Source organism: Eleutherodactylus coqui, chromosome 3 (assembly GCF_035609145.1).
Source record: "Eleutherodactylus coqui strain aEleCoq1 chromosome 3, aEleCoq1.hap1, whole genome shotgun sequence".
In the NCBI taxonomy this organism is placed as follows: domain Eukaryota; kingdom Metazoa; phylum Chordata; class Amphibia; order Anura; family Eleutherodactylidae; genus Eleutherodactylus; species Eleutherodactylus coqui.
In genome coordinates, this window is record NC_089839.1 from 226,551,574 (window position 1) to 226,579,441 (window position 27,868).

At 44.4% G+C, this 27,868-nt stretch overlaps 1 protein-coding gene across 1 annotated transcript; it reads left to right on the forward strand.

Annotated features, from left to right (window-relative positions):
* The first annotated feature begins 956 nt into the window (after positions 1-956).
* UROC1 (urocanate hydratase 1) lies at positions 957-27,868 on the forward strand. Its single transcript, XM_066594695.1, has 20 exons — positions 957-1,114; positions 6,471-6,601; positions 8,216-8,309; positions 10,330-10,389; positions 12,382-12,510; positions 12,601-12,662; positions 12,901-12,967; positions 15,361-15,504; positions 15,628-15,716; positions 18,232-18,294; positions 18,955-19,134; positions 21,067-21,164; positions 21,625-21,697; positions 21,895-22,016; positions 23,642-23,712; positions 24,554-24,652; positions 24,794-24,893; positions 25,750-25,831; positions 27,149-27,248; positions 27,602-27,868. Exons 1-20 carry the CDS (start codon positions 986-988, stop codon positions 27,743-27,745), a joined length of 2,037 nt encoding a protein of 678 aa, XP_066450792.1. The 5' UTR covers positions 957-985; the 3' UTR covers positions 27,746-27,868.

A 27,868-nucleotide genomic window follows, 5' to 3' on the forward strand; every position in this document is an offset into this window, starting at 1 on the left:
AATTTCAATGGGTTCATTCACATTGGTCGTTCAAAAAAACGCAGCTTGATATACTTTTCTGCGCATCCAATAGAAGTCAATGAAGGCATTTACAAGAATATTCCAATGAACATATCCAGTATGTAGCAGATTGGAGCACACAGCGACATCAAATATTAAACAGTCGTGTAACTTTGTGCGACTTCTCTGTGACTTGCTGTTGCATGACTGTTTCAAAGCGGCAATATGAAAGTTCAAAAATTGGCTATATCGCAGTCAGATGTCAGTCACATGCAACTTACATTGATGCCTTTATTGGAAAAGTCGCTTTCAACTTGTGATCTACGACCAAACTCCAACCAGTTTGAATTTTCTGCAGTGTCGCAGTTGTGTTAGCTCACATCACAACGTTACCCCAATGAAAATCAATAGATGTAATGTTGCATGCAGCACTGCAATCTTCATTTTTCTGTGGCCAGTTTTATACAAGTGTATTGTAACGCGTCTGTCATAGATAACATTGCAACTGCGCGTTATTATCATAGAATGGTAGAGTTCGAAGGGACCTCCAGGGTCATCTGGTCGAACCCCCTGCTCAGTGCCCCCAGATGACTAATATTTTCTATTGCGCAAATATTAGTATTTGCGCAATAGAAAATAATACCAATACATGCAAATACAGAGGCAAAACCAGACTAGAGTAGTGCATGCTGCCATGTAAAAATTTACATACTGTAAATTTACATTAGCTTTGTATTACAGTCCGCAAACCATAAACCAAACACAGAGTAAAAATACGCTTGTCTGAATGCGGCCTTACAAAGGCGTCGCTTCCACAAGGTGGCTGTATAGTCCCGGTAATTGTTCCCCATCTGGAGGGCTGGCTCAGGTAACACATTAATTTGGGAGGTGACACTGGCCAATGAGGTGGCAGCAGGAGGTGGGAGGGCCGATACACCTGATAGCCCCCCTGTGGAGCTGCTCAGCTATTCTGCTCTGAAGCTTCATGATGATAGGTCTGCAGGAGCTCTGTGCTGGGATCCCCCTCCACCCATTGCCCCCCAAAAGAGGCAGAGATGAGGGGATCACACATGCACCTGTCCGGACACCCCAACTTTCCCCACAGGAGGAGAAGGTGAGCGGATTCTGAACTTCCTAGATTCCTCCTAAATGGAAATTGCTGCGTGCTGGGACCGTCAGGCCTCATCAACATGTGTATTTTCGGTTGCGTATATATGTAGTGTACTTCTTCTGGCATGCATATTGCGTTTTTGCTGTATATTTGGATGTGTATGCATTTTCTTGCGTGTGTATTTACTGCGTATGCGTATTTACCTATGTAAAAAAAAAAAATCTGCTAGAAGGGCCTATAGATTTCTTCTGCCTTCATTCATATTGGCACAATCCCATTAACTTGAATAGGCACTTTTTGTCTGTAAATATGCGCAATATAGAACATGCCGTGTGCGCGTTAACGTGACACCTCATTACAAATCTATGGGTTTTATACTGTGTGTATTCACGTTTCAAGACAAAACACCTGAGCGCAGCTCAGTGCGAAGCTAGGGGCTCATTCACACAGGCGTTTCTTTGTGATCAGCAATTCGTTCTCTTATTCAAACTTTTTGTATTGAAAGATGTTTTAGAGTAGAAAAGAGATAACAAAAGGTGCAACGATATAAAGGATCCCGTGTCGGTAACTGCCACGGAATAGTAGGGCTCTGGGTTACCAACAGAGATACGTACCAGGTTGTGGGTATTTATGGTGGGCAGGAGAACATCTGGGCTGCCCAGCCGACTAGAAAGACCCTTCATAGTAAGGTCGATGTCCTAGTAGATCCGATGGTTTGGGGTCCTGTGTGAGAGGGACTTGTGTACACAGTGATACACTTCGAAACTCCTGGGGCCCTAATTGAAAATCGGCTCCGCTGCCATACTGGAGATCAGGTTCAAATGAACTGATGCGTTGTGACAAGGCAGATCATAAAAAAATATATAACTTTCTGAGCTTGAACAGGGAAGGATCCCATTCACTGACAGCAATACATAGAGGCTGCTTACTAAGCAAATTGTTCCAAATAGTAGGGTGTGGTGAAAATGTGTAAAACACAGTAATCCCACAGCCAATAACGCGTTTCGGTAAATAAGCACCTTCTTGATAAACTTGGCACAATTTTCGTATAGGATTGAAGAAGAAAAGGGGTAACTTTCTACTACAGGAGGGCCAAGGGAAAGTATCCAGTACCACACTTATGGAAGCTCCTAAAAAAAAAAAGCTTTGTTACCCACGGCAACCAATCCCAGCGCAACTTTCATTTTACCTCAGCAGTACAAGAAATGAAAGCTGTGCTGTGGTTGCTATGGGCAACAAAGATTTTCCTTTAGACAGCTTTTTGTAAGAGGGCTGTGGTGCGGGGCTATTTTTTTGTTGCAGTTTTTTCTGGACTCGGAGGTTCTACTTCTTCAGTATAGGACTGCTTGTATTTTAGGTAGCTCAAAGGCGAGGTGCACAAAATGGCGTTAAAAAAAACAAACACACATAAAGAAAAACTGATGCGTTGTCTATCTGTGTGCTTTTGCATGTGGTCTGTCTTTTTGATTTTTAAAGGGTTTTTCAGAGTTATTACTTTTATATACTTCTGGGACCCTATGCCAAAAACTTGAAAAATAATGTTGCAGGCTATTGCTGCATTTTTACCACCTAAATAATATAAATATTTATATTTTGGAGAAATAAAGAGTTTTAGGGTTGGTTCCATGGGGCAGAAATCATGCAGAATGTCCACAGCAGAACAGCACGGAAGTTCCGCAAGACTTCTACAGCTTGAAGTTCCGCAGGTTTTCAAGCGGCTTATTCCGCTGCGGCCATCTCTTCCCCATAGAGAGGAGAAATGGCTGCAGTGGAAACAGCGATAAAATTGACATGCCGCGCCTTTGGATTCCGCAAGGCATGTCAACTTCAGCATGGCTTGGCCGCAGCATGTGGACAAGATTTTTGCACATCTCGCCCACTTGGCTACTTTATCCTGGGATAAAAATTGCGGGTGGAATTTCTGTGCAGAGAGCCCGAAAAGAAATTCTGCGGCAAGCCCGCCCCGTGTGAACCCAGCCTAGGAAATAGTTACTACTTGTGTGTGTATGTTGTTTTTTGTTTTTTTTTTAGATATCTTTTTTTACGCATATGTATTGGTGAATCGTGCAAAATAAACTAAAAAATGGTGACAGATAACCCACAAATACCAAAATAATATACTCACCATGGCGCCGGACGGCCATGGCATCTAACAGGTGACTTCACTCTGCAAGAAGGCAAATGATGTCCCGTAAACCTGTCACATGGGCATCTAATGTAGAAGCCCCGAGGCGGCTTTACGAGACGTACCCAATGACATCCCTGCCGACCTCCTTTAGCGGTCATATGGGTAAACGACCACCGTGACCGCGGTGACAGTGGTGGCGGGGGAGCAGTGTCCCTTAAAGTGTCTACATGGTTTAGCAGCCTGAAGTGTTGCGGTGTGAAGGGACAGGATGGGGGTGCTATTGTCGGGTTAATCATTCCCTTCATTGCGCAATGTGTAACCACACAATCGGCGCAGATGTCACTGGCCCCAGGATACGTTGTTTGCTACCATCCTGTTTTCATGTGAATTTATCCTTGATCCGCAGTACAAGGGCTGTGACTCTGTAGTGCTGCTTACGTTACGCTTTCTTATTGTAAAATGATGTAGCAGAACTGGATTTGTCATCTAACAGTCCATGATAATACCATGGTGAATATTGTCCCATAAGGGCTCATGTCCACAACCGTGTTTTCACCTTTCACTGCATATTGCAAGCGCGTTGCGCGGCCACGTGAATTGCAGTGCATTGATTCAATGGACTTTCATTGATTGATATGCGTGTAGACATTGCGGATCGATATGCACGAGAAATGGATCGAAGCATTCTCTATGTCTCTGCGTACCATTGTTTACAAAATCAGTAAAATGCTGCTGGGAGACCCACAGCGTTTTACCGATACGTTTGTGGGTGTGAACCTTAAGGCTGTATTCCTTTGGGCAAGCGCGTTATCAGTTTGAGAAATTCATAAACCTGCGATGCGTTTTGCAAGAAAAAAAGTGTGTGTGTAAGAGAAAAAAAAATTACACAGATTTTTACTTTGTGGCCCCACAAAAAATAATGGGTGACAGAAACGTTGCCCATGTAAATTGACGCATTGTAAATAATGGGTTGTATTTCCGTGTAATATTTGTGCATTGCAAGACGCAGGAATATAGAACCCATTTTTTTTCAAAAGGGCCTATTTACATGTGCAATTTTCCTCTCACTGCGATTCTGCAAAATGGAAGAAATGCAGCATTTTTTCTTCTGCAAGACTGTAGAAAACTCAACCATTATTTGCTATGGGCAAGTTAAAAAAAAAATCGAAAATCAAACGATCGTGATGAATATTAAGATATGATTTTTTTTAACTTTCCTATTGAAAAAGCAAGCGATTTTTCTCGCATGTGAAAAATATGTATGAAAATCACATGTTTTAGCGACTTTCACTCAATGAAAAATTCTTGCCTGTGTAAATACACTCTAAGGCCATATTTACACAGCTGATAGTAACTCACATCGGACAGCACATGGATACTCCGCCCGAAAGGCTCGTACGAAAATGGGGCATACAGTGATTTTCCCCTCCATATCTTGTGGCATCTATGTAAGGAAAAGAAGAAGAAAAAAAAATTGCATATGTAAATACAACCCATTATTTGTGATGAGTGTATGTCCATGCAAGTTCTGTGCATCTCACAACACACAAAACCTGCTCATTAATATTGGCCATGTAAAGATGGCCTCCGGGATATTCAGCTCTGCTACATACAATGTGTAACATCCACAATTCCAGATTGAATCTATATAAAGAGTTCTGTAACTTTTGAGGTACACTGCTTTTGAGCCAATCACGAGGTCTTTGTCCGCCATTCATCACTGCCCTACTAATAACTTTAGGAGGGTCGGCAATCTGAGGATTATTTCGATTGCCAGATTGGAGTCGGGAAGGAATTTTTTTCCCCTTTAAATGGGGAAAATTGGCTTCTACCACAGGCTAGTTTCTCACGGCCGAGCGTGATATCATGTGAAAGCACGATATTGCACTTGGCACACTACCCGTGGATGTGAGACCTTTTTATGTAAAAAATGCCTCACATCACTCCAGTACAGTTGCGATCCTCCAGCATGGCTTTCAGCAATGTCGGACGATAGGCAAGTGTTTCCCAATGTTTTTTCAATGATAAACCCCACATCGCACGGCGAGCACATGGCACGCCATGCATTAGATTTTCCGGCCCCAAAGATAAGACGTCCTGTGATTTTTGAGCACCACGATGCGTTGCAGAAGGAAAAAAATAAGAAAAATCGCTTGTTACTATGAATGGGGTTCACATTTGTGCGTCTCGTAACACACCAATCTCGTGTTATTTTTCTCAGCCATGTGAAAGCAGCCCCCTTTTTTTTGCCCTCTGCTGGATCAACATTGGAATGGGGGTGGGGGGAAGGGGCTGAAGTGGATGGACATGACTCTTTTTTTAGCCTCATATACTATTTTAATATGTTGCTTTCAAAATGTGGAGGAGACCATGGGGATTGCAAGATAGATATCACGGGTGGCTCTGTAATCTTTCCCAACAACGGCAGCAAAGGTGTCCCACTCGGTTGAAGCACAGTGGCACAAATAATAGATTTGGGTTTGATAATAAATGGTGGTTTGTCACGGGTGACGCCAGCACTACATCCAGGACTGCAGTAGTCAATGGCGGGGAATAATTTGACCCGAGTCCTGGTACTGTTTTGTTTCGAAAGAATTGTATTAAATTTTGGTAGAATAACAGTACATTGAAACGTATATAAACAATGCAGTCATTATTCAATAAACATTGGGTATAGGATTAGAGATGAGCGAATCTACTCGTTTCGAGTATTTACTCGATCGAGCACCGCGATTTTCGAGTACTTCAGTACTCGGGTGAAAAGATTCGGGGGGGGGGCGGGGGGGAGGCGCGGGGGGTAGCAGCGGGGAACAGGGGGGAGCCCTCTCCCTCTCCCCCCCCCCCACTCCCCACTGCAACCCCCCACTCACCCACGGCGCTCCCCGAATCTTTTCGCCCGAGTATGGAAGTACTCGAAAATCGCGGTGCTCGGGCGAAAAAGGGGCGTGGCCGAGTAGGCTCACTCATCTCTATATAGGATGCCTCAAGGAAGATTATACTCCTGATAGAAAGTCATTCACATTGAATAAAATTCTAAAGAACTAACTACTTCCGTTTACCAGTTCAAAAGAATTATTATTTAGAGTCATCTCTACATACTTCAACCATCATCTCCCCAGCTTGAACGACTGAAAACAATAGACAATAGCTCGTATTCCTCTGCGCTGTAAGTAGCCTGCAGGTTTAGTACATTTGGGTTCAAATGTAAGCCTCTGTGTTGCTTTTTTACAGCTTGCTTTGGAGAACTCCCTGCGCTACTTTCCCCCGGAGCATCACTCGACGCTGGCCCCAGAATTTGCAGAGGAGCTGAGATGTTTTGGACACATTTACATGTACCGATTCTGCCCAAAGATTCACATGAGGTGAGGTGAGGGGTGTGTGCGTGTGTGTATATGTGGTGATTGGGGCAGTTAAACCCAACCCCTGCAATATGATCATAATCAAAATACTAACAAGTACCTGTCCGTGAGTGAGTTACATACTCCGTCCCCTGATCACATGATGGTGATGTCATCAAAGGTCATAAAACATGCAGAGCCTGACAGCAGCTGTGTGCTAACAGGACCTGTGATGTCACTGTCATGTGATCAGTCACCTGGGTTCTGTGTCTGTGAGTTACCTGCTCCGTCCCGGATCACATGACGGTGACAGCTCTTTCATTCCTGTGCAGATTACCGGAGGAATACATCCCACTCCAAACCCCCACAGTCTCAGTTGCTATAGAATACTAACAAACACCTGTGTATAAGCGAGTGACTGTGTGAAAAAATAGAAGTGGAGAGGAGCTGCTATCGTTAAAAAAAAATTATATTCTTTATTGAATAAAAAGCATATAGCTCACAGTGTGAGTTACATGTGAAGATGCCACCGTAATGGGATTAGTCACCAGGGCTCTAAACTCCACCCCTGGTCCCTCACTTTATTAACCTGCAGAGCCAGACAGCAGCTGTGCACTTTCAGCACCAGTGATTATGTCACCATCATGTGATCAGTCACTTGTGTGGGAGGAGGCTGGGGGTCACATGACCAAGGGATGATCAGTGTGTGCAGGACTCTCGTGCACTAGTTGTAATCCCTGTTGTATGGGATGAAAATTGTATGTAGCAGAGCTGTGTGTGTATGACATGCATGTAGCAGAGCTGTGTGGCAAGAAACACTGATGCTATAATTTCCTAATAATTACTAGTCAATTCCTTCATTCCTGTGCACTGAATGAGGGATTGCGGGCGGACTACATTCCCCACAAATCCCCGTGGCCTTAGTTGCTATGGATACAGCAGTACTCAGTGTGGCAGTTTGTAGCTGGTTGTGAGACAGCTGAACACCTGTGTGGAGGCTCCAATAAACGACACTTCACAAATGTACACACAAATAGCTGGCGGTTCATATTGACCGTGATGTCATGTGATCTCAAGTGCTAATGCTGCCAATACCAGTTCAGCCTTCATCTAATTGTCAACCATTGTCCAAAGTTGGAGCAAACCGTCGCTGTCTTGCAAACATGTCACCACAGAGGGTTCAATACTGCCGTGAAGCTAATGCAGCTTACATGACACAGTGTCAAGCCACAATGTCACCTCCAGCCACCAGCTGAAGTCTGTAAATCTCGTGCAGCTGATATGCGAAAAGCAACAAGCGAACATGTCTCTTTAGCGAACAGCTGAAGTTTGTAAATCACGTGCCGCACATGGAAATATTTTGACCAACTCCAATCCCTTTCACTATATTATATTCGTGAGTAGAAACACTGGTACTACCATCGTATTGTATATAACTAATTGCCCATAGTAAACTACACAATAGCAGACAACTAGAAGTGGGTGATATTTCTCTCCATGTAGTGGCTTACCATAGAGATATTATAGAGTGGATAGGGGGTGTCGGATGATAAACCAGAATAACAGAATTGACTCTTGGTGGTTGTAAGCGGCGCCCCCTTGTGTTGTCACTGACTCGCTGTATATGCTATTTTGCAGGGCTTATCCAATCAATGAGTATCCCTGCAAGACGAAGAAGGCGGCAGCCATAATGCATATGATTATGAATAACCTGGATCCAGCAGTGGCTCAGGTACACATTTATTCTGCAGCGCCTCATCCAATGTGGCCGCCATCTTTAATTTTGAGATTTCATGAAAAACATTGGAAAACTGACCAATAAACACTGATGCCCCAAAAGTCCTGTGATAGCAGTATGTAAATTGATGATGAAGTGGTGCTCTGGAACGCCCACATCTGTATAGTTTTTGGAGGTGCTATCTTGTGAGTGAGGTTAAACACTGGCCAGCATGCTCATGGCAAGGTGACGTAAATTTTCGTAATGAGGCCATTTCTGAAGTTGGGCGGGCATTTAGCATTTAACATTCCTTGATCGACAGCGTCACCTGTATACCGGGAATATGTCATAGAAGGCATAACCACCCACAGCGGACAGCGCAGTTGATGCCCAAGGGTGGATAATGAATGTGACTGGCAACGTCCAGCTAGAAATTGTTTTTGGTAACAGCCAAGCGACTCTAGAAGGAATCGCATCCACATGCAGTGCAGGAAGCTCTACACACAGATCCCGCAGGCCAGTGCAGTGTTCAGTATTTTCCATTGGATATGAGAGCAGAAGACCCATTAGAGCGCCTCTGTTATTATTACAGCGCCTTACCTGGAGCCTAGAAAACGGGCAACCTGCGGCATGGTCCCATGAGGCACGGTACCAATTGTTTCAGGCTGATGGTTCGGTTTGTGTGTGGTGCAGACCCCATGAAGCCATGGACACCAGCTGTCAACAAGGCACTGTGCAGGCTGGTGGTGGCTGTGTGTTGGTGTTTTCTCATGGGTTGGGTCTGCCTAAACACGTTTTTGATCGGTTCCTGTTAAGCTTCTTTGCTTGGTGGCCATTTGCAGCCCTTTATGAACTTCACATCCCCTTCCCTTCAAAGTGATGGGATATTCCAGTGTCATGTCATTGGGCCCAAGTTGTCCAGAATTGGTTGGAGGAGCATTCTGGACAGTTTCTATTAATGGTGCAGCCTGCCAGTTCACCTGACATGAACCCAATCAAGAAAAAATCCCCAGCGCTCGTGGTCTCCCAGGATATCAACGGACACAGAGGTCCATATAATTATATTTTATTTAATAGTTGCTTTAGTAGTTGCTACGCGTTTCTGCGGATTATACCGCCCTCTTCAAGCATAAAATAAACATTAACCAGACATACATTTATACATTTAGTTAACACTCACATACATCCGCGGATCCATGTGAGTGTTAACTAAATGTATAAATGTATGTCTGGTTAATGTTTATTTTATGCTTGAAGAGGGCGGTATAATCCGCAGAAACGCGTAGCAACTACTAAAGCAACTATTAAATAAAATATAATTATATGGACCTCTGTGTCCGTTGATATCCTGGGAGACCACGAGCGCTGGGGATTTTTTCTTGGCTTCTGAACACGTTTATGCAAACAGCCGGGTGTGGGCTGTTACCCTGATGATCGCTCTCCGGTAAACCGGATAGAGAATCCCTGGAACCGTTACAAGTGAACAAGGATACAGGTGTCAGTGGATCCTCTAGGCAGGGGGTCATACCGAGCACCAGGTGAGTACTTCAGTATTCACGTTTAATTAATTTAAATCCATTACGGATGAGTAGGTGCTGATCTGTTCTTTTATGAACCCAATCAAGCATTTGTGATATTTGGTGAATAGGTCCATTCATACCTGGCATGTCAATAATATATAACCTAGTACCCAGAAAATTCTACCACACAGTGCCTACATAACATTGCCATGAACCCATAATACTACCATATATTGCTCAAATAACAGCCCAATATAGCACCCAAATAATACCGCTAGACAATGCATACCCAATACCATACCTGGTGTGACATGGTAATCTCATGATGAGTCACAAAATAGGGCACTGAGATGGTCATATGCAGCAGGTACCAGGTAGCGGTGGCTGCTAAATGGTAAAGTAGCTGGTACAACTTCCTCTTTTTACCATATTAAAAGTGGCCCTGTATACCTAGAACCAGGAGGGCGGAATATTAGATTGCACATTTTATAACAAGAGTTTATTTACTTTACCAGTTTTCCCAGGAGTTGGTGACATATGGCGGCAATGGACAGGTCTTCAGTAACTGGGCGCAGGTAGGTTCCATGTGATCTGGAAGGCTTATTTTATGGGAGTGTGAAGGGCGAAGGCTGTATGAAAACCGATTTTTCTCTCCTTGGTGTGGGAACAATAGACTGTATTCAACTGTCTAGCAAGTAGCAATCGAGCAAATTTTAGTGTCTCTTCAACCTAACTTTGGCAAAGTAGCTTGAGAACATGTTAAGAAATTGTCCAAGGTTATCGGGATGGCATCAGTGATGTTTACCATCTGAACAATGCTACTCGCTGACCAGGTTGTGGTGGATGTGATGAGTGACAAGTCACTGGTGGGTGGCTATAGGGCCAGCAGTACCTTGAAACATTGGCTGCTGAGAAGGTCGGTACAATTTGTTAGGAGGGAGACGTGTGGAACTGATCAGGGAAGCTGGACTGGAAATAATACTGAGTTGGGTAGAAATTCAGCTGGTTTCCTTCATAGCCCTAATGGACATAGACTGGCCACCAAGAACAGTTTTTAAATGAAGGCTAAACAGCCGCCCGCAGCATGGACGACTAGGAAGTAAATCTAGAAGATCTGTCACTGACTAGGGTTTTTTTTTTTTTTTTTGGTGGAACATTGCTCTAAATCGTTGACCTTTTGGGAGATGGTACCAATAGGGGTCGAGAACAATTCATATAAACAGGGGTGCCCCAAGCCTTTATGCTGCCTGAGGCGAAGTGTGAAATGTTGACCACCTACTACCCCCGCAAAAAAAACCACTATCTTTACAGACACTGAAAGCACCAATGCCCAGGATGCTCAACACATATTTGAACCATTGAGACTTGTCTGAAGTGACAGTAATGGTGCCCTCAATATTGTCCCACAGTAATAATAGTGGCACCAGTAGTAATGGTGAGCCTCCACCCCCCTAGTAGCCCAAGTACGGTAGTAATAGTAATAGGGACCTTAGTAGTAATAATGGCCCCAGCAGTAATACTGTCCCCTATAGTGGAACTCTGGCAGCAACCCCCACAAGCATAGAGCTCACTCTGTCTGCAGCTCCCTTCCAGCGGCCACCTCTGATGTAATCAGTTTGCATGCAGAGCAAGCGCTGGTGGAAGAGGTCAAGGGTCACAGACTGATTACAATAGCGGCAGAAAGGAAGGGAGCTGCGGACAAATTAAATTCAGTGTTTTTGGGGTTGCTACCCGACTGGCTCACAGCTAGCAATTAAACATGCCAGCAACCAAACATCACCCTGCTGAGGTACTGTAGACTGCCGCCTGAGGCAGTAGTCTCTGGTCGCTTTAAAAGGGCGCCCTGCATAAAAGGGAAACTCATACTGTAATAATTACTCCATACCTAATGGTCCTTTTTACATGGGCTGATTATTTCTCCAAATACTAATTTGTACTCTGTACCTTAGTGTCGGCGTATAATTAACTGGTTGGATTCAATGGACTTTGTTTTCATCCTAGTCACTGTGTAACCTCAGCAGTGTGCAGTATTGTGCCAAAATGTGCCCTAATGCTCGGCCTGTACACTAGTCCCCATAAAATTAGATGGGTCTGTGACTAGGCACTGTCCTTAACTCCTTCACTCACGAGCCTTTGTCGTGTTTTTTTCTTTTTCTATCCCAATCTTCCAAGCGCAATAACATTTTTTTTTCTTTGTCAACACTGAAAAACTTTGAAAAGTTTAAGTTGGGTGAAATGGGGGATGGTTGAAGCAATTGTACAATTTGTCTTTTTGGGGTTTCCTTTTTATGGTGTCCTTGGTGCGATTTTATTTTCTGGGTTAGTACGATTATGACAATACCAAATTTTATATATACAACTTTTATCTTTTGTTCTGCTATTTCTTCCCCCCCCCCTCCCTATAGGACTAGAACTTGTGATTGTACTGCAGTTCCTCTTGTATTGCAGTATATTGCACTTTTAATATTAGCCTATTAAGCCATGTCCTATTTCGAAGGGATTATTAGGACAGGTATTCCATTGCTATTTGGTTGCTCCTACTTATAATTTCCTCTCCCCTCCTGCAGTTTTGGCTGGTGATGCATTATTTGTCTGTGATGACAGAGGAGCAGACCTTGGTGATATATAGTGGCCATCCTCTTGGTCTCTTTCCCAGTCACTCTGGAGCGCCACGAGTGGTGATCACCAATGGGATGGTGAGTCTGGTCATCACGGTCCATTCATAAGCTGTCCAGAGTAATACAGCAGTCTGTCTAATGTGTCTCTGTTAATTTCTGGATTGGCAGATGATTCCCAACTACTCCTCCAGGAAGGATTACGAGAAAATGTTTGCTCTAGGAGTCACCATGTAAGTTCGCAGCCTAGAATCTCCTCTGTATTTATACTTTGGGCCTCCTGGATGCTCAGATTGATGCTGCTGTTTGTAGAATCCTTTTGCTGTTTGCAAATTTAGTAGCTTTTTAGTATATTGTACTTCAGAGCAGCATTTATCTCAGCTCCCTGGACGCGTATGGGATGGATCTGTTCTCACTTTACGCACTTGCTGTATCCAGCACTGTCTAAATGAAAACTTTTCTTTTTGGAAGGTATGGACAGATGACAGCTGGGAGCTACTGCTACATTGGCCCGCAGGGTATTGTGCATGGCACAGTGGTAAGTTGTCAGTGTGTAAGAAAATCCCATTGAGTAAAATTGGCTAGTGGTTGAAAAAACTCAAGTTCATTTTCTCCAGTCACAACCAGAGCTGCTTTCAAAGTCTCAATGGTTGCCCTTGGGAACAGATACAAACTTATATTCACTCCAGCCCAGCAGCTTAGCTCTTATCTAAACTACCATAATGCAGTGCTTTTTAGTAACCCATAACTTAGCACATATTGTACATTAAAGGGACACTTCACTCTTTGTCGTTAGATACATTGTCACATCTGCATGAGACGCACTGGCTGCGTAACCTGAGATACTGCACACACTGAGCACAAAGGGACAGTGAACTGCGAACTGGACTCACGGGCGGACATAACATAAGGACTGAACTGACGACCAAAACACACACCATAGATACCTGCACACATAACCAGCTGAAATAGCTATAGAAATATGAGGTATTAGTTAGTGAATTGACCAAATCGCTTAAGCCCGCTAGCCTGCTTTAAGGGTCCTCGTTGTCTCACAGGTCCCTACTCTGATAAGACAAATTCCACATGAATCCTGCTTGCATGTGGGGTGATTGTCCTGATATGGACGTCCCCGTGCTGGAACCTAAGGACCTAACTTGCCCAAAGATGGTAAACGATCCAGTCGCACAGGGCACAGTTCACACCAACACATCTTGAAATGCATCCAAAATGGAATAGGACTGATCACACCATATGTCCGGCACCCTGCGCAGACAAACACCACATATCTCTGTCCACACCTATAGCACTACCTGCATGAATGCAAACACCAGGGGGAAAGTGGAAGCCAGCTCCCTCTGGCCAGAGGGACTGTTATTTATATGTAACAGACCTGTGGTGGTTGGATGGCTGGAGAAACTCTACACCCAGCCAGTCCAATTATACCACACCTGTGAAGGTGTGTTTCTGGAAACCCATAGAACAGATCCCAGCAGCACAACCTACCATACCGTAGCTTCTGTAGTATCAAGGCCATGGGTGTTTCCATAGCAACAAGAAGAGGGACTATCTTCACAGGAAGCTTCCATATACTTACAGGCTCACAGATCTGCAGACACTGTGGTAAAACTCTGACTCTCCTGTGAACACACATTATAGTGGGTTTACTAACTATTTGGCCAGAATATGTCTGATCGGATTGCCCTGGGAGAGCAGGGGGTGGGGATTCAGATACTGCCTTCCTGCTGATTGGACCCGAGACAGTGCAATACAGCATTGGAAGTAAGGGCAAAGAAGCATCCACAGAATGCTAGCCTTGCTACACGTCTTCTGTTAGTGCAAACAGCAGAGCAACAGAAAAATGGGGAAGACCATCTAAAAATCAGGACTTGCTGATATGAAACAGGGTGCAAAGAGTAGAACCAGCTGTATTTTAGAAAACTTGTTGAAAACTCAAATACACTTTAAGTAACCTTTCAAAGGGAACCTATAGGCCAAAAAATTCTTGTAAATCCGCTGCCATAGCCCTATGCAGCATGACATACATGGTTTTATACAAAAAGAGCTTTTTATCTTCACGTCAAATTCTTACCTTTAATGTTGCATGCCCTGTATGCAAATGCACCATCTCAAGTCAAAGAGGTGGTGCCATCATCCCAGAGTCAGTGTCACAGCAGAAACCTCAGCCCTCTCCATCTGCTTGCCGGACTCCTATCTTGCGTACATGCCGTGCGGCCCTCTGGCCGTATCTTTTGGCGCGTGTGCATTGTGCTGGTGAAGTTGAAATGTATAACCTTGCTTCCCTGTGCATGTGCTGTAAGTTGCGACCAGAGGGCCGAACCCATGTATGAGATATAAGCGCAACTACAGTAGTCCTGAAGTCAAAAGATTGGGGGACAATGAGCAGGAAGAGGCTGAGTTTCTGTGATGATGTGATTTTAACAATGCCTCTTTGACTTAAGGTGATGCAATTTGCATACAGGGCGTACAACATGAAAAGTAAGAATTTAGGGTGAAGCTAAAAGGCCTATTTTGTGCAAATCCATGTGTGGACTGCTTATGTAATGCTGCTTAGTGCTATGGCAGCAGATTTACAATGACTTTTCTGCTGATAGGCTCCCTTTAAGTGTTGCATCTCGCATATTGCAGGGCTTTGATTTAAAGGAGCGCTCAGTTCAAAACTTCTATACTGTTCTTGATGCAGGAGCAAAGGGGGTGGTACTCTTTGATGTCATGCTTCAACCCCTCAGGTCCTGCACCAAAGAACACCAATGAAAGTTTGTCATGCTCCGCCCCCTTTGTCCTTACACTAGGTATAACACAGTGGATCAGCTTTGCATGGAGCATCCCTTTAAATATTGTGCTTGCCTGTGTTCTTCGTAGTTCACTCTGTCCACATGTTTGAGCGCTTATTTTTGATCTCTTGCACAGTTGACCATACTGAATGCTGGCAGAAGATACCTAGGCTTAGATGATCTTACTGGGAAGGTGTTTGTGACCTCTGGACTGGGAGGCATGAGTGGAGCACAGGCAAAAGCAGCCACCATTGTGGGCTGTATTGGGGTCATTGCTGACGTAAGTGCTCATAAAGTCTTATTTTTGGATATGACATGATTCTGTCTCTGTGCTACCTGATGGGACCTGGATCGGTTGTGTGGTTCTGTTTCCTTCCGTCTCACAGCTCCTATGTCTTGTCAGGTGGATAAGAATGCTCTGGTGAAGAGACATAAGCAAGGCTGGCTGATGGAGACAACAAAGTCTCTGGATGAGTGTATCCACAGGATCAGGTAAGGGGAAACAACCCGGAGTTTACGTGTGCATGATGGGGTTCTACAGCAGCTGGATGATGTATAATACACACATGCTGCTGCAGAAGGCCGTATTACTTCTCAGTTGCTGACTCGGGAGATGGGACTTCCTGTAAAAGTGACAGACTGAAGGAAGAGTTAAGCAGAGTTCAAGCACTCTATCTCTATCAGTCCCACTGAAGTGAATGGAGTGGCAGCTCACATGTGTGATCTCTGCTGCCCTCGCTTTGGGATGCCCTGGGGCCCTGTCTTTGAGATCAGTGAGAGCATGGGCGACCCTATGAAGCAACTTGACTGCCTTCTCAGGCTGCAGTTTGCAGCATCTCAGAGGGGAACACTATTACTCTGTTACTTCAGACAAGTCTCAATGTTTCATATATGCTGGGTATCTTATGTACTGATGCTTTCAATGCCTCTAAAATAAGGTGTTTTTTTGTGTGTGTGGGGGTGAGGCACTTCACACTCCGCTTCAGGCAGTACAAAAGCTTAGGGCACCCCTAGTGGGAGTCTCAGCAGTCAGAGTCCCACCAATCTGCAGGTTATCTCTTATCCTATGAAAAGGGGATAACTAGCACTTGTGGCACAATCCCCCTTATAAACTGCTCACTGGGAGCTGACCTTGGATTCTGGGATTCCAGACTATCTGACTTTTTATGTACTAACATTTAGGGGTTGTCCCGCGAAACAAAGTGGGGTTATACACTTCTGTATGGCCATATTAATGCACTTTGTAATGTACATTGTGCATTAATTATGAGCCATACAGAAGTTATTCACTTACCTGCTCCGTTGCTAGCGTCCCCGTCTCCATGGTGCCGTCTAATCTCCAGCGTCTAATCGCCCGATTAGACGCGCTTGCGCAGTCCGGTCTTCTCCCTTCTGAATGGGGCCGCTCGTGCCAGAGAGCGGCTCCTCGTAGCTCCGCCCCGTCACGTGTGCCGATTCCAGCCAATCAGGAGGCTGGAATCGGCAATGGACCGCACAGAAGACCTGCGGTCCACCGAGGGTAAAGATCCCGGCGGCCATCTTCACAAGGTAAGTAAGAAGTCACCGGAGCGCGGGGATTCGGGTAAGTACTACCTGGTTTGTTTTTTTTTTATCCCTGCATCGGGTTTGTCTCGCGCCGAACGGGGGGGCTATTGAAAAAAAAAACAAACGTTTCTGCGCGGGACAACCATGAATCTCCACAGCTGAGGACTCTGGATCTCCATGGTCCTGTGCAGATCTGGCTTTGTCACACCCTTAAAGGAAAAAGTTGTCCTTTTAATCCTGTATGGACAGTAACGTTTTTTTTTGTTTCCGTTCTTCACGCCACATTGAATTTTTAATTCATTTAATTTTTCATCCGCAATAGCTGTGTGAGGACTTGTTTTTTGTGAGGCTTGTTGTATTTTTCAATAAAACTATCTAATACCGGTATGCCGTATAATATAGCGAAAAACTCTTCAAAATTTTCTAAATGGTGTGAGATGGTTGATAAGTGTAATTTTCCTATATCAGACAAGTCTTGTCTTTATGGCATACATAATGTGGTTAAAACTGCATGTTAAATTAATGACATTAATGACTGCATGTACAATTATGACAATAACAAATTTAGTTTGTTCACACACACAAAACTAAAAACTCTGTTTCCATCTTCTGACCACCATAGCTTTTATTTTTCAGTCAATAGGGTTGAGTGAGGGCTTGGCTTTTTGCAGGACATGATGTTTCTATTGGCACTATCTTGCGGTAAATATGACTTTTTGATTGCTATATAGTGTTTTTTGTTTTCTTTGAGAAGGAACTATCAGAAAAAGAATAATTCTGGCTTCTTTTTTTTTCTGACGGTATTCACCGTGTAGGATAAATAAAATATTTTAATCTGAATTGTACAGGAAGTGGTTATAACTTTTTATGTTAAAAATGGAAGCCTTTTTAACTCTAATTATTACAAAAAAAAAGTAAATTTTACTTTTAGTCCCCATAGCGGACTTAAACTGACAATCATTGAATAGCTTATACAGTGTACTGCAATGCTTCAGTGTTTCAATATATTGTATTTCTCCCAGCATTCTATTATTAACTGCCATAGGCATGTCTTAATAGAGAGAAATACATGGCAACCCTATTGGCTCCTGGCTGCCATGACACTTGAATGGCTGCAGAGGTCCATTCAGAAGACGGATGCTTGCTTTCTCTGTTGGGCCTTTTTAAATGCTGTCAGAATTGATAGTGGAATTTAAATGGTTAACAGATGCTATCGGAGTTATCTTCAATCATGCCTACTGTGGCTGGGTGTCAACTGTCAAAGTCAGCCGGCACCTACTGTATATGGAGCAGGCTCTTCTCCTGGGCCTTCTCTATACACCCCCCCTACCGTCAGGGAGAGTACATATGTCCTTTTGCCTAAAGGGGTTAAATTTAACTCCTTGCAGTCCTTCACCGCTCTACACAATCACTTGTAGAATTATGTTCTGTAACGCACAATAATATCTTTGTGTATTCACAGAAAAGCTCGTAAGGATAAGGAGACGCTGAGCCTGGGATACCATGGGAACATCGTGGACCTCTGGCAAGTCGTATTCTGCTGCTGCACATATGGGGTCTGTAATAGTAGCAGCGTCACAATGTATCAGGAAGGAATCTGTAAGGCATTAAAGAGCAATGTGCTCTCATGATACTTGTCATCGTAGGAGGGGACGCCAGGGACTGGTTTCTGCTCTCCGACGTTCCTAGATTCTGTTCTCTGATCAGGAATTTGAAGATTTCCTCCAAGACTAAAAATAATCTCCGGATAATATAAATCTTGTAAATTCTTTTCAGCTGGGAAAGCTGAATGCCAATCGGTCAGGCTGCCATTACAGCTCCCATGAGGGGAAAATGGTGCTAACACCTGGGCCCTAGAGTCTGACAGGGGGTGAGGGAGTCCAGAAATAGGTATGGATAGGGGTCACTGATCTTGTATTTGTGCAGCAGAGACTTTCGAATGCCAAATCAATCTTTAATTGCCATTCAGCTTTCTGAGAATTGCAATAAATGTGGAGTCTGCTATGGCAGCCATAATAGCCATCACGCAGCTTTCCCAGAAGTAGATGAGGATTTAGATACAGCTGTCTCAATATTCCCAGCAAAGGGCATAATCAACATGGCCGCCATTACAATTCCCACATGGGGCACCAACCAGTGCTGCTATGGCTGCCTGTGAGTCCCTTAATTGTCCATTGCCTTGTAGGGAAAGGCTGGTTGAAGAATATGAGAAGACCGGTGACCTGCTGGTAGATCTTGGGTCAGACCAAACCTCCTGCCACAACCCATTCAGTGGCGGGTATTACCCAGTGCAGCTGCCATTTGCTGAAGCCAATGAGATGCTGAGCAATGACCCTGAGACCTTCCGTCAACTGATCCAGGAAAGGTAAGATTCGCACAGGCTGTCTAATGGCTGAGCATCCAAGTTGCTAGTATCGGAGATGGCCGCTACTTGCTGTTCTTTTAATGGCTGAAAATGGGCAAAGGTTCATATGAGTGTTTGTCCAAACAATTGATGCATATCAAGCACTCCTTCTGCTTCCCCAAAGTGGGTTGCTATATGGTTGTGCTGCTGACATCACATTTTGTTTGAATTCCAATGGTTTGGGGATGCCCCAGAGCTTGTAGATTTACTTCATCTTCCCATTAGAGGCTGTAGGCCAAACTGCTATGGGCCATGCCAAAGAGCCTGCCACAGCACCCAGCTGGCAGCTGTACCTTCACTGCAATCAACTACACCACACCCAGTGCAGTGCATTACACTCTATGGGGAGACTTTAAAACCGATAACAAGATCACTAGAGGTTGCAATTATACAACAAATGTCAGGAAAACTGGGGGGGAAAAAACAGGCAGCGTATATAACCCCTTGAGCCTATAACTTAAGAACTCATCTACATGGCATACCCCTTACATACTGACAGGGTGCTAAAGTCCAATACAATGGTGTTTAGAGGAGTTGTCCTGCCTTCTGGAGGAGTCTGTGGTTTGGCTGATGAGTTAATTTGCATACACTTTTTTTACATTGATTGTTGGCTAAAAAAAAAGTCTCAATACAACTATAGTGACCCAAATTAGGTGCCCCCACAACACTTGGGTGACTAATAGTTTCCTGGTATGTTTTTGTCTGTGTGTTTTTTTTTTATGTGGACCGACTCTGTGTTAGTAGATCATTGTTTGGTGTTTGTACGTGTGGCCTCCACACTAACCCACTCAGGGTTTCGGTCTGTCGCCCCTAGCTGGATCCGGATTGGTTGAAGGTTGGAGCTGGGGACAGTTTAGGCCGCTGAGTGGGAAGAGTGGTAGAGGGGCAAGAAGGAAAAAGTCAGTCGCTGGAGGGAGGCGAGAGGAGTGTAAGGAAAGAGAGCCTTAGGGTCAGTCTGCCTAGAGGGTGGTTTGGTGGTTCCTGGGCAGATGCCCCTGGCACTCGGAAACCGGTTTGCCAGGATGGAACCCGCTCCTTCTCCAGCTGCGCCTGATGGGAAAATAAGCGGAGAAGCCGGCCGCGTCAAGGGTCTGCTTGCGCCCTACCAAAAGGTGTCTGCATAAGACCCGGCCCCACGCTTCCGGAATTGCAAGATGGGCCTTTGTAGCGTGAGTGGCTTGTAACCCTGTCTTTAAGACGTCAATGTTCTTCCGACAAGCTCTGGCAGTTTTCCCTACACAAGTAAGCATTCAGAGCAAAGTTAGGATAACTTAGACTGACCAGCGGGGCAGTGTGATCAAGACAAGAAAAAGTAGACTGCGAAAAGGGAAAGTAAGAGCAATAAGGACTGTTGTTAAACTAGTGAGAAAATGACTGTTGGATCCTGCTGTGTAAGGAACTGTTTCTGTGGATGTTATCGTATGCAATTTGCAAGTTACATTAAAACTGTGTACCTCCAGTTTTGCACACACTGACTTGGCTTAGACTCTTCTATTACCTAACAAGATTACTCGTAGAGGTACTGGCATCACGTGACTACTGCTCTAACCCCTTTTGTGGAGTGATCCATTGGCTGCGGAAGCCATCGTGGATGGTCATGTGGCCACCACCACGACACGTTTCCGAATCTCCCCACTCGGGCCATCCTTGCTGTCTGCAGGCCACTGCACACCCCCTGTTTCTCTCTCCAGTGAGAACCAGTACCCCCTCGTCTGAAGCCTGATGGAGATAATAATAATCTTTTTTTATATGGCGTCAACATATTCTGCAGCGCTTACAAGACAGGGGAAATAAATCCATCGTGGCTCTGAAATGTATAGCTTAATTGAGATGAAGGAAGGTCTTGAAATGTGCCATTTCTATCTCCTTTTTACGTTTCCTGCTTTCCCACAGTTTACGGCGGCAGGTCGCAGCAATCAATAAGTTGTCAGATAATGGTATGTTTTTCTGGGACTATGGAAATGCGTTTTTGTTGGAGGCACAAAGAGCAGGTGAGTACGAGGTGAAATCTAAAAACTTGTTTGGTGGAAGTTTTTTTAGGAAGAGATACTTAAAGGAGTTGTCTGGTTATATGGAAGTATTAGAGGGATTCCCCATTCAGGACCCTTTAATAACAAGAGTGGAGAGCAGTTACAAAGAGCATCTCTCACTCTGGAGGACCCAAAATGTCCATGCATTAATTACACAGGCAAGGATTTGTTTTCCGTAAGAGATGTGGAATACCTTATCTCACCTGTGGTGGTGCTGTAGAGAAATTAAACACCTGCTGCCAGACTCCACAGACTAACAGACTAGAGCTGATCTCTGGGGTTCCTAATGGGACTCCCTGTAATAAGCTTATCCCTGTGTGTGTGTGGGGGGGCTCTTTAAATAACTTTGCAATGTGAAGAGCTGCTTACATTTTTATAATCTCTTTTATACTTTAATATGAGCTCTTCTACTCTTGAACAGGTGCTGATGTTGGACAGAAAGGAGGGAGCGGCACAGAGTTCAGATACCCCTCATACGTGCAACATATTATGGGGTGAGTGCTCAAATTATTCAATGTGTAGTTCCATCACCACACCCCCCACCTGCATTCCCCCACCACAAGGAGGTTTTCTAGACTCAAGTATTGGCGTATTTATCTCCCCCGCGTCACTAGTCAGGCGGCAGCTCCTCTTCTAAGCTTGCAATAAATAAGGAATCCCAAACATCTACTAATTATGTTGTTTCTTACAGAGACATCTTCTCGCTGGGTTTTGGGCCGTTCCGGTGGGTGTGCACTTCCACAGATCCGTGTGACCTTGCAGTCACTGACCAGATCGCAGCCACTGTAATGGAGGAGATTATTACACAAGGAGGTAAACTGATCCTAAGTGTGCAGGGGCATCCTTGGAGATGGATAGATATATATGTTGGCACTTCTGTTAAAAGTGTTCCCTTTAAAACTGGGAATGATCTGATAACTGAACAAGAAAACTGTAATGTCCGCTGCTGAACTCCATTTAATAAACCAGATCTAAATACAGTAGAAAGTAAATCACTATATGACCAGACGTCCCAATTTAGGCAGGACAGTCCTGCTTTGGGACCCTGTGTCCTGCTTTCTGCCGGGACCCCAGTGGGACAGCCATTTGTCCCACTTTCGGGATGTTGGGTCACCATTATAGTGATTACTGCGGCACCTCGGCCGGTAATCACTCTGCAGCGCTGCGGCCGGATGCACACACTAATGACAGTACCTCAAGCTGACTTAGTTTATGTTTATACACAGCAGAAATGCTGCAGAATGTCCACAACGGAGATTTCCGCTGTAAATTCTGCATCTTAAAAAAACAGTCAAAATACGTACCATTGGTGCAGATTTTGACTGGAAATCAGCCGCGTAGCCACAGCTGATTTCATACTATGTGGCGCTCCCGCTCACCACCTATGAAGGCCCCCCTACCCGCTGTCAGCGCTTCCCGGCTTATGGTTCCCAACGGCATGGTCAGGTATGGCACCGCTGGTCAGGTGAGGCCACTACAAGCTGCTGGGAATTGGAATCGGGAAACACTGACAGTGGGAAGCCTTCGGAGGAGGTGAGGGGGGAGCACCGCATATGAAATCAGGTGCAGATATACGGCTGATTTCCAGTCATAATTTGCACCGATTGTGCAGATTTTTACTTTTGTTTTTTGGATGCAGAAATGCTATGGAATTTGCTCCCTGCCTTTTTTTGAGCTGGTCCTGTATTTTTCATAACGACTAAGGTAAAATCCTATGTCGTGATAAGCCCAGCCCCGACCACACCCCTTTGTCCTGCTTTGACCCTGGGAAAATCTGGTGACCTTACTCATTCTGTATTATACTGCAGAGCTGCGCTCACTATTCTACTGGTGGAGTCACTGTGTAGTGTACATTGCTTAACCTGAGTTACATCCTGTAAAGAAATGTATGTATACAGTGATTTCACCAGCATAATAACGAGTGCAGCTCCGCAGTATAATATAGGATCAGTAATGCATTTACACAGTTGATTTTGTGCTTTTACATGTAGATATGTTCTTGAGAGCAGGCGATACACTTCTAAATAAAACTTGCTGACATGTAGATGGAACAGACAGCGATGTAGAATTCCTTCTCCATCCTGGCTATAAATGGTTGTCATTAATGTAGCTGAACATTCTTGGCGGATTGTGCAATGTTTCCGACTAGACGGATATGGCTAAAAACTGAGTGTCTTTATATCACGATGCGTCTACACGAATCTAACAATCCTATAGATGAGGTATAAGAGAAGTAAATGGGAAGCTGCTGCTTCACTCGCTGCATTCTAGGTTACCTCTGTAATATAGTGCCAGCACTGTCTACAGCACTGTACATGGGATGTAATCGCCCACATCAGTTTTGAGACAGCTGTAGTTTTTCAGCTTGGAACATATCAGTACTTTCCCTTGTAATTCCTCACAACCATCTGTGGTGTCTATATTTTTTTGCTCCTCAGTCCGTGATGTGGTGAAGAAGCAGTACAACGATAACATACGATGGATCCAAGAAGCCGGGAAACACAACCTGGTAACCAAATATCATTTTCCTCTACCAGATGAGCTGTGTAACTTCTTAAAGTGCACCTAAAGTTGTTAACAAGTTATCTAAAACACACCAGGTCCTTCTTACCCGCTCAATTGCTGCTGTTTACTCCGTTTCATTTTTAGAAGTTCTGATTTTCAGGTGTTCTTCTCTATTTTTCTGTTGGTTTGCTATTTGCAATGCACTAACGGTGAGGGGACATGTAGCAAGTCTAGCATTCTGCCACTAGTTCACTGTTTTGCACTTACTTACCTTATTTCCCATGCTGTATTGCACCGTCTGTGGTCAAATCAGCAGGGAGGCAGTATCTGAATGCTTTCCCGTCAGTTCTTTTGAGGATCAGGTACTTAGAGATTTTCTGGTCAAATGGTTTAATATAGTTAGTGTGTGTTTGTGCGCAATCTTCCCAGGAGAGGCAGATACTGTGTAGATTGTTGTCAGTGTCTGCAGGTTTGTCAGCCTGCAGGCTCTGAGTGCAGGGAAGTTTCCCCTGAAGATGGCCCCTCACCCTGTTGCTAAGGAAATATCCTTGTTACTATGAAAGCTCTGTACCTAATGACAGAGTGGATTGCAGAGAAGTTGGAAGGGAGACATCTAGTAGCAGCAACTTTAAACGTGATTTACAGCGTTAGTGCAACAAGGTTTTTATTGCAAGTATATTACAGAAATGATGAGACTTACACCAGCTAGTAGATGAACAGAAGTTGTCCGAAGGTTAGTCCCCCCAACAGCTGCTAGCTTTTTCTTTGTATGGGGCCTCCCAATGTTCCTGACTCCACAGTAGTAGTAATATAATATTCAGTTTCGTTTATACATTATTTTTTAGGTTGTTGGTTCTCAAGCAAGAATTTTATACTCCGACCAGAGAGGGAGAATATCTATCGCTGTATCCATTAATAGAGCGGTAGCAGCGGGAAAAGTGAAGGTGAGATGATACATTCAGGGCTTTAACAGTTGATAACTCCCCACCAGCCCTTCCTATTATCAAGCAGATATACCCTCTTGTGTTCTACTGACCCCACAAATAATTCTATATAGTTGCTGTGTGACGCATTTTCATTTTCAGGGTCCGGTGGTAATTAGCCGAGATCATCATGATGTGAGCGGAACAGATAGTCCTTACAGAGAAACCTCCAACATATATGATGGCTCTGCCTTCTGCGCAGGTATGTCTGCTATTACAATGTAACTGTAGCTAAAGGGTCTTCCTCCAAATGTTGGGAAATCTCTCTGGATTGTAAAGTCCTAAAATGTGTGGCTCTAAGATCCGGGGTCCATGGTGGTCTGGGGTACTGAGATGGAGACTGGGAATTCTCCTAGGTGGTTCTCCTGAAAACGGGTTGTCTGGCTAGAAATACACTTGACAGATGAATCACTTAGACACTGTCCTCATATTTTGAGCCCCACAAACTACGTTATGGGGCTCAAAGGTGATGGAATGGGGAGCAGTGTTTTATACTCCCTGGGTGCCCTGTCCCTGCGCTGTGACTCTTCAGCCGGCTGTGCAGATGCATGCTCCCCCATTTATCTCTATGGAAGAGCATGCAGTCTGTATTGTGAAAAGTCGCTCTGTGCGTATTGACTTTTCATGAGCACAGCGCTGGAACGAGGAATCAGGTGGGTATGTAACGCTGCTCCCTATTCCATCACTTTCCAGTACCATAATGTAGTTTATAGGGCTCAAAGATTCTGACTGTTTCCTTTTTAAGGTTCCCCATAACAACTGCATGGACTGTCCCTATAGTACAGGATCAGACACCATGTAAATACAGTGCTGGCTACGTATGAGGTCTGCAATCCAGAGAGGCAAGAGATAATCTCTGCCTGCTTCCCAATACTTAATATATAGATGGTGCCACCAAGAGGATTCTGAAAAGGGCAATATTTTTGGAGCAGATTACACCCACCTTGATCTTTTGCAAGAGCTAATGGATATGACGATTACTTTTCTGCTGTTTTGCGCCATGTCCAGCCTTTGGTTCCATATAGGAAAGTAATCCATTTAATGTCCTGTATTTGCAGATATGGCTGTACAAAATTTTGTAGGAGATGCTTTCCGAGGGGCCACATGGGTCGCTCTTCACAATGGAGGTGGTGTCGGCTGGTGAGTGAACGGTGTGGCTGGTTTATGAGGCTAGTAGGGGTGTTACTGTTCCAAACTATGGATAAGAGTTCTATAGTGTGTGTTAAGCAGCCTACCAATTATATACAACGAGAGGTGGCAGGCAAATACAAACATTCTGTAATTGGCAAAGTATATAGACTTGGAAGGAGACCAGGAGATATAGGGCCTGAATGAAAAGATATTAACGGGCTTGTAGTAGAAACAGATTAACTCTAAAATATCCTATCCATTCCCTGCTTTTAAGGGTGTTCATATATTATTTTGCCCTTTTGATGTTTTGGGGGTCTTTGAGGCATTATACTGAATGGCCCCTTTTATTACAGTATCAAGTAGCACGTTGGACCTCCTTTTGGCCTTCAGATCCGCAGCAAATTCTCATGGCGTAGATTCCATTAGGTGATAAAATCGTTCTCCAAGAATGTCGGCCCCTGCGGACAGGAAGCTTCTTGTAGTTGTCACAGATGAGATGGAGGTGCTGGTAGGAAGAGGTCATCCATTCATACTGTTTGTGCCAAATTCTGACCTCCCATTAGCACGGTGCAACAGAAATCTGGATCCATCTGAACAGATGTATCACTGAGCAGTTAAAGAAAAAATGTTGCGCTCTTTTACCCACTGGCGTCTTGCCTTTGTTTCTCTTACAAACAATGGCGCTGGAACTGGTCATCTGCCATTATAGCCCATCCATGCTAAGGAACTGCGAGTTGTGCATTCGGACACATTAGTTGGAGCACCAGCATTATATTTGGATGACTGTACAGCGCCTGTTGGTCAGAACGATTCCTGACATCCTCCTTTGACCCCTTTTCGGTGAGGAGTTTCCATCCACAGGATGCCCTTTCGCTGGCTGTTTTTCTCGATCATACCATTCTTTGTATACTCTCCACACCGTTACACGAGAAACCTCACCACAGTGAGGCCCTGGTTAGTCTACCACCGATGACCAGGCCCTGTTGGAAGTCACTCGGATCGCTGGATTTTCCCATCTAATGTGGATTCACACTGACAATGATCCAAGGAAATACTGTCACGTGATTTTATGCTGCACTCCGAGGTCCCGGGGATGATTTCCATGCAGGAAAGTGCCAATCATTAGGGAGCTGAGTGCTCTGAAAAAGGCCCAGGGGTTCTAATAAAGTGGCCAAAGACTCTGATAAAGGGATGATTTGATGTATATCTGAACATATGTGGGAATGGACTGAGTTTGGGTTTTGGCTCAATCTGTGAAATCTTTGTCATTGCTGAACTCCACGTCTCTGAAACACCTCCTTAATTCTGCCTTTGGCTTTATCGCAGGGGTGAGGTCATCAACGGAGGCTTTGGTCTCGTTTTGGACGGATCTCCAGAGGCTGAGCAAAATGCTAGAACTATGCTGAACTGGGACGTGTCCAATGGGGTCAGTTAAATGCAGAATTAATGTTTCCTATTTTGGTGTGTGATGCCCTGAAATCTGTCATGTGCTTGTATTACTCATCGGTCTCTGACTATTCTCGGTTGTTGCACAGCCCTGACATTTACTGATGAGCATTTTCCATAAAGCTGAATCAGTCCCTGGGAAATAGAAGTCCTTAAGTTGTAGCCTTCTACACCTGGTCAAAAATTTCTGAGAAAGTTTAATCACTGTCAAGATGGCAGCCATTTCTCCCTGTTCTCAGCCATTTCTGTTTCATGTATTCTACGGGATGATTTTGAGGTTAAGGATGGTTTGGTTGTCAATGGTACTTCAAGACATGATTGTGCTTTTTGCAGGTGGCCAGACGTTGTTGGGCAGGCAACAGAAACGCTTTTCATACAATTATCCGCTCAATGGAGGAAGATCGGCGTCTGAGAGTGACATTACCCTATGAAATGAAGGATAAGAGTGTGGTGGACGTGGCTCTACGGGAGAAGTGACCAGAATGAGTCTGTCAAGTCACAGATTTCCTGCCCGCCACCAATGTGAATTCATCAACCAGATCGTCTCTTATGTATGAGAGTTGTGTTAATGATATATTGCTGAAACATTAAATATGTTTT

Excerpts from the sequence above, each read along its gene's own strand:
- UROC1 (XM_066594695.1), top strand. The coding sequence starts at position 986 with ATGATGATAGGTCTGCAGGAGCTCTGTGCTGGGATCCCCCTCCACCCA. Across the intron at positions 6,602-8,215 it reads TGCCCAAAGATTCACATGAG|GGCTTATCCAATCAATGAGT; the intron begins GTGAGGTGAGGG and ends GCTATTTTGCAG. Across the intron at positions 19,135-21,066 it reads CGTCAACTGATCCAGGAAAG|TTTACGGCGGCAGGTCGCAG; the intron begins GTAAGATTCGCA and ends GCTTTCCCACAG.